Here is a 7,812-nt window from a genome sequence, read left to right as displayed (position 1 = left end):
TATCATATCTCAGTCTCAGTTGTTACTATTTGATACATCATATCATTATTCCGGGTCAATTTTCATGACATTGTGAGCCCGTGGGCGAGACTGGAGAGATTGATGATTGAGTGAGGCCGAGAGCTGATTATGAGTTACAGTTATGGGATCGGGCTGCATGCCGCAACATGATTTTATTGATTTATGCTATGATTGGCTTGTTATAGCGCTTGGGCCGTAGGATCCCCTCCGCAGTGGCACATCCACAGTGGGCACGGATGATATTATTGAGGGATGGATTTTCCTGGACATGAATTTGTCCGAAGTATTTGATATCTGGAGATGGATTTCTCCACAGGGTTGGATTGCCCTTTTTCCTCGGTACTAGGTGACTTCTAGTCAGAGTTGTATATGTTCCGGGATGGATTTTTCTGGCTGCATGGGCCATATACAGTACCGAGTGGTTGAGCATTTATATATTATTGAGGGATGGATTTCCCTGGACATGGATTTGTCCGAAGTACTTGATACCTGGAGATGGATTTTTCCACAGGATTGGATTGCCCTTCTTCCTCGGTACTGTGTGACTTATAGTCAGTGTTGTATATGTTCCGGGATGAATTTTCCTGGGTCGGATGGATATATAAAGTACCGAGTGGTTGAGTATGATGAGTGAAAAGTGTGATACAGTGAGGTTGAGTACTCTAAGAGTGTGAGTACATGATTCATCTCTGAGATACATGGCATTGGCATGCATATATGGCATACATGCATAGAGACGCATTTCCCTCATGATGTACGGTATCATATCATTCGTAACTTTTTACAGACATTGATATATAGGCATAGAGTGGTATTTCACACTTGCTATTTGGAAGGAAATGAAACATTTTTTATTTATTGTGGAAAGGATTTTTCAGAAAAACTACAAGTTTCAAACTATCTCGCAATTTTTCGATGATTTCGATAAAGGATTTGGGTTTTCACTGATATTCTTGAAAAGCGAAACTATTTTCGGAAAACTGTGCAAAACCTGAACATTTTTATCTCTGAAATGATTTCCTTGTTTATATGCTCTACGTTGTATGAACTGTTGTTGGTTATTTGTGTTGGACCTGACCTATGTTCTAGCTCGTCACTGCTTCCAATCTGAGGTTAGGTTTGTTACTTTTTGAGTACATGGGGTCGGTTGTACTCATACTGCACTTCCTGCACATTGCGTGCAGATCCCAGATGCCGATGTTGCTGTGTTCGATGGTTGCTGGATTTGAAGGCGTACATGCGTTCCTGCTGTAGCTGCCTCTTGTTCACGGTAGCCTTAGATTATAAAACTCTATTTATGTACTGTTCAAACAGAATATGTATTATTTTCATGTCAGCTTTGTAGACTCTATTCTTAGAAGCTCATGATTTGTACTACCAGTCTTTGGGGAATGTAATGGATCCGGATAATTTATTTTGTTTAATTGACTTATTAGCATTATTGAAATTGGATAGTTATTAGTTGGCTTACATAGCGGGTTGGATTTAGTGTCATCAACTAGTGAATTTTAGGTCGTGATATTTTTTCTCCACAACAAGAATAATCTCACGTAGCAATTATACAATTGGATTTCAAACAGGTTATTCCTCTAGGGAATAATCGAAACTCGAAACTGTTATTTGGATATGTAGTTGAAGATGAAGTTAAGAACAATTGCTAGTTAAGTTGTGATTATTGATGTGTCCACATCCCTTCATGGAGTGGGGTCCCATGATTGCTTAGGGGTCGTTTGGTTGAAATACGATTTATACCGGTATAGGTTATGCCGGTATAAGTTATATTGAGATAAGTTATGCTGGGATTAATTATGCTGGAATTGTTATTTATTCATTGTTTGGTATGTTATATTAAGAATGACAATTGCATAGTTTCTAAGAAGAAGGTATAAGTTATACCGATGCTAATTACCCCACCTTCTATAAGGTATAAGTTATCCCGGTGTTAAAATTAACACCGGGATAACTTATACCTGATTTGCTAAACAAACAGAGTATTAAGATGGTATTAAATTTTTATACCACCCTTATACCTTCTTATACCTCATACCAAACGACCCCTTACTTTAAAATATATATATAAATTGAGTAACTACTTTGGCAAGAAACTAGAAATCTTATCGATCCTCCTAAATTGGAAAGTTCGAGGCATGCCGGAGGGAAAGTGTGGAAACACTATGGATCCTCCTAAATTGGGAGGAATTTTAAATAAAAAAATATAAAAAAAATCATTCGTTCATTGTTTTTCATACAGAGATTGAACTCTCAATCTACTTGGACAAGAAACTAGAAATCCTTATCATCCTACTTATCATCCAGCAGTAGGATGATAAGCAAATTGGCCTCTCAAGAACTTCAGTTGCAAACTTGGAGGCAGCAGAGAACAATGGCACCTCCGAATGCCTGCCCACCATTCTGCCTGTAAACAACCAGAACATGCTATATAAGCCAGAAAAAGATAATAATCCTCATCTTGAGATTGAAGCAAGAGGGTCATAATTCACTTCCAGATTCTCGGATTTGAGATTGAATTTCCACGATCAGAACCAGAAAGGTCAGCGCCTTCATTAGGTGTTGATAGGTGATACTTATTTGTGACTATCTTCAGGGAGATTTGAAGGACAAGGCAACTCCGGCCTGACATTTGCTATAAGTTTGCCCAGATCCAACTCCAGTTTCTTCATAGAAGAATTCATTCTATAGAGTTGGTCCTTGATATTAGCTTGTACCACTGCAGGTGAAAGCAAGTCTGGCTTTTCAAGAACTTTAACAGCAGAGTTGGCAGCAACGTCAATCTAACAACAGACACAAAAACGAAAATGAGCAAAGATATTTTGCAGCAGAAAAATGTCAAAATTGTTTTGAAATGAAATTTGGAACATTATCAAAATTACTAACTTTCACAAAGGCTGAATAAGAACTATGACATGACTTTGGGTGCCATTGTTAGAACAAGCTTACAACAGTGGAGAAAAAAATATAATAGCAGCTAAAAGAGTTAACCGGAACAATTAATCTTCCGCAATCTGTGCCTTGTAGGACCGTGATCCAGATTGGGCAGATATCACACGGGGCATAAACAGAAAGTGCTATAGGAGAGGGCCAGACAAAATATCATCATTGTGGCATTTGGTTAACTATTCAGGCAGCTCCAGATATCACTATCATTCTTTTGTTGAGAAAAGTAAGCAACAGAATTGAAAAGCTGAGGAGAAAAGCTATGGAGTACTATATTTGTGCTGGATTTTCTTAACTTTATTAATTAATAAACTGAAACAAACATGTCTTTATATAGGCATACAAATACACAGACCACTAAGCCACTAAACTGACCACTACTACCACTAATAAAGCAACAACTATCCACTACTAGTAAACCATAAAACTATACCATAACTACTACTGACAAATCCAAGAATATAGGACACTACTAACAAACTTAAATTTGACCAAGACCTACTTTGAATCATTCGTCAATATCTTTTGCTTATTTCATGAAATTGAAAGAAAACAACCTCGTCTATTTGCCCACCAAGTCCAAAGCTAGAGGTAAAATGGAAATGATTTTCCCATGCTCTCAACTTTCCCTATATTTCTGAATGTAGTTCCATAATTGGTAGCGGCCACAACCAAAATTATCGCATGCCCTAGCCGCTGGAACCGATCTAAAACTGGTCATCACATTGAATGTCTGACTAATTCCAAATCAGTCTAGCAAACAGATGACCTCACACACGGAAGAGACATAAAGGTGACTAATCACTCCAAAGAGATCCCTTTGAAACCTTTCTCTATGCACCAACCTCCTTCCCCAATTCCCAATTGAAGTTCACTATTCATTTCTTTCTTTTATATCAGGTAAACCCCCAACCCCCAAATCCCCCCAACCTAGAAGCCCAATCGTGGCCATTTCCTTGTTCCATTGGTGACTCGTACCCCACCCCTAATGGTTGGAAGCGGAGGGTTCTTACCTATCCCTCACTTTTCAAGTTCCTCATTCATTTCTAGTCCACCTACTTTCCTGCAACAGAGATCTTTATACCTAAAGCATCATAAGTTGCACATTACATTTTCTCATAGGCTAAACTTTTAAAAATAATTATTTACAATATACCTACTTTTGAGTCCAATTACATTTTGTGATAAAGAGTAATAATTCTGTCAGTGTGGTGGAAAAATTCCTGGTAAAGAGTGCACTTACATTAAAACGCTACAAAGTTTTAGACCTTCCATGAGACTACTATACGGAATAAACACCATAATTACATCATCAGTTTTCACTTTTTTTTTTTTTGTTTCTTTTGGATAATTCCAAATCATTTCATTTTGCACTACACCAGAACGCTGTCAACTTTAAAACATTACAATAAGTATGCAATTTAAATATCAAAAAAAAGAATCCAATACAAATATCTTAACAACTCCACATTAGTAAAACAGGAAACAAGACCATGCTTAGGGGCTAAACTTTCAAATTATTAAAAAGATATCCTATCCCACTTTTGAGTCCATTCACCTTCACATACCATAATTCTTTTGTCCTTTATTAACTCCATACCTATCCAGAATTGATGGCCGAATTGGATGAAGCCATGAAGGGATCAACAAACTTTCTAGTATTCCCAACTAGAAGAGCAATAAGCGAGAAATTTGAAATTGTACTCGCTTTCTATTAACACACACAAGAAGCAAACCTTTAGAATGAAATGATGATACAAGTATTTCTTTTTCCAATAATTACATAAGCTAACATATGAACAATGTCCTTGTAATGAAAGGGTAAGGATGTGGTAATTAATACACCTGACCTCCGTACACTTCTTTACGGGGAGCCAAATGCTTTCACATTTTCATATAACATTTACAGTACTTTAGAAATAGAATTCAGTCCAATTATAGTTTAATGCAAAAGAATTTGGAGAAAAAAGTAATGAGAAAAGAAAACAATAAGAAAAAAAAAGAATTATGAGATAGCATCATAGCAGCAAGCCTATTACTACAAAAAGCTAGGTTCTTCTGGAAAATAACAGGCATAACCTTGCCTTATCTAGTTATCTTTCATGGAAATGCACCAATTTCCTTTCTCTATCTCGACCAATTGGGTGTTTCTCAAATATAGAAAAGGAAATATCACGAGTAAAATAAGAAAAACCGCAAGAAGAAAAGGCAAAAAGGGAGTTAATTGATGAATCTAGAAGGCAAAAATGTGAGTAAGAAATACAAATTCCAGAGGCAAATTTCATTTGCCTCTAAGTACATATTATGAAGGCAAAGAAAGGGCAGCAAATGTGTGCCTTTTCTTTGAGTGTCCTATTGTAAAGATTCATCTATTGGTTGTTGGTCAGTAATGTGTTTCTATATAGGAATTTGCTCTTAACAGTTGAATAGATCTGTTTAAAGCTGCAACACTTGGGGGCTTTGTTATTTCTTTTGGATATTTATAAAAAGTTATACACACCCAATTGTTTTTTTTATCAATTATACAACCCCCCAAAAAGAAAAACACACACATACTCCCTCTCTCTCTCTCTCTCCCCCTGAGCATCTAACATGCGCTATTGAGCTCTACTTGTAACAAAAGATGAGCTTGACATCTCTAAAATTAATAAATTGTGCTATATCTACCCAACTGAGCTCGTCACCTCTTCACTCGTTAAAAGTAGGAACTATCAAGAACAATAACCGTTTTTATGAAAGCTCTAAGAGTTACATAATAGGTACTCAAGTTCTTTGGCATTTTACAATCTAAACACATAATAACAACAGTCTTCTCTTATTGTTTTATGCAATGCTCAAAGTGAAGTCGAGCCCTCGATATCTGTTCTCCTATGTCCTAAATCTATGTGAGTACAAACTTACCGAATAAACTTTAGAATTGATTAGATCATCTATACAGATCTTGTAGCACTCAAAATTATTAGTTAGCGTGAATAATCACCAGAATACTCAGACAAACTAGACAAAGATACAAATACTTCTGTTATTCGGTCAAAATTCAACTGCGATATAAAGTGAAGTGCAACAGAAGATTGAATTTAGCAAGATCAATCCACCGCCCCTTGGGAAAACATTACTTAAAAGGATAATTTGACTAAATCGCCCTTATTTAATCTTAGATCTCAATTTATTGCTATTCTTGCTTTCACTATATTAGTCTCTCACCACATTTATTAGAGTGAGGGTAAAGGTGGAAACAATTAATTAGTTCTTTCTTGATTTTCTAAAATGACAAGTATTTTAGAATAACTAGTTTTAGCAAACACAACAACAACAACAACAACAACAACAACAACGACCCAGTGAAATCCCACTAGTGGGGTCTGGGCAGGGTAATGTGTAGGCAGACCTTACTCATACCCTAAGGGGCAGAGAGACTATTTTTGAAAGACCCTCGGCTCAAGAAGACGAAAAGAGTAACTAGTTTTAGTAAACATGACAACTAAATGGGACTGGAGGAATATTTGGAATCTGCAAAATAATTATAAGGAAAAGGGATGCAGAAAGATGAAACTGATTTGGATATTTTCAAAAAGCAATTATCAGGTAATGGATCAGTTTCCTCCATATAATTAAAAAGAATGATTTTTTCAACAGTAACCAATTAGGGAGTCTAATAATAAACTTGAGGTTAATCAGAGCACTGATTATATCAGGGTATAAAATTTAATTCAAACAGACCCTTTAGACTACTGAGAACACATACTTTTTTTCCTTTTACAAATTACTGAGAATAAAACAGAAACATGTAAAAAAGAAGAAATCTTGTTTATATACCGTTTGGCTAGCCATCTTCAGGAAAGCTTTACCAAGTGGCACAATGCAGAACCTAGAAAAGGACCAATTTCATGTTCAGCACAAAATACAAAAAACTTTTATTCAAGAAAAAATAAAAATAAAACTCACATTCCTCTTCCACCAGCTAAGGCCTCTTCTGCTGGGTCTTTCCACTCATCAAACCTGCCCGATAACCAATAACCCAAATGAAGATTTTCCATTCTTATGCATATAAAATATCCGAATTCTTACTAACCCAAAAAAAAAAAAAAAAAAGAGAATAGACTTACACCCAACCATAGCGCCGGTCAAATAGGAGGCGTTTGCACGGGCGTTTTTGGGCGTTTGTGTTTGGAGTTTCCATAGTCGTTATATGGTTCGCTAAGAGCTAAAGGCTGTTACTATTTGATGAGTTGTTTTGAGATGATTATATCTAGGAATAAAGTCTTTAATGACCCCCTTAACTTAATATTTTAACATACGGCCCATAAATGTTTCTGTTATTTCAGTTAAGCCCATTGACCTTGACTTCCTAAGTTAGCTGGTTGTGGCCAAGCTTCTACTAAATCAAAAGTACTTTTTTTTCAAAGCTGAAGTGTTACTGTCATTGTTGTTGTTATACGTATTGTGGTGATGCACGAGTTTTCTGTTGTGCTGTAACTGTTGTTTCTGTTGGTTGCGCTGCGTATTTACTTTGGGACTACGGAACGGTATTTTGGGAGATCCCCTTGCATGTTTACTTTAGGACTACTGCACATTTATAATTGGGACTACGGGACGATATCCCGGGAAATCTCCTTGTACTGAATATATACTTTGGGACTACGGATCAGTATTCCGGGATATGCTCCTACATATTTACGATTTGGACTACGGGACGATATCACAGGAGATCCTCTACACATTTACGTTTGGGACTACGGGACAATATCCTGGGAGATCCCCTATTAAAATCACTGTGTTTTGAGATGTGGTTTTCATTGATCCTATCCATGTGTAAACATTATATGTGTTGTCCGT

The 7,812-nt window shown here is 36.5% G+C and overlaps 1 protein-coding gene across 1 annotated transcript; it reads right to left on the bottom strand.

Moving 5' to 3' along the window:
- Window positions 1-2,183: 2,183 nt before the first annotated feature.
- On the bottom strand, window positions 2,184-7,211 carry LOC107787858 (uncharacterized). The gene is made up of 4 exons (XM_016609471.2): window positions 7,083-7,211; window positions 6,922-6,975; window positions 6,793-6,844; window positions 2,184-2,813 (listed from the first exon to the last, which is right to left on the bottom strand). The coding sequence occupies exons 1-4, from the start codon at window positions 7,154-7,156 to the stop codon at window positions 2,607-2,609; spliced, it is 387 nt and encodes a 128-aa protein (XP_016464957.1). The 5' UTR covers window positions 7,157-7,211; the 3' UTR covers window positions 2,184-2,606.
- Window positions 7,212-7,812: the final 601 nt, after the last annotated feature.

This window comes from Nicotiana tabacum, chromosome 6 (genome assembly GCF_000715075.1).
Source record: "Nicotiana tabacum cultivar K326 chromosome 6, ASM71507v2, whole genome shotgun sequence".
NCBI classification, from domain to species: domain Eukaryota; kingdom Viridiplantae; phylum Streptophyta; class Magnoliopsida; order Solanales; family Solanaceae; genus Nicotiana; species Nicotiana tabacum.
The sequence above is the reverse complement of the archived record's forward strand: the minus strand, read 5'-3'. Positions and strand labels throughout refer to the sequence as shown.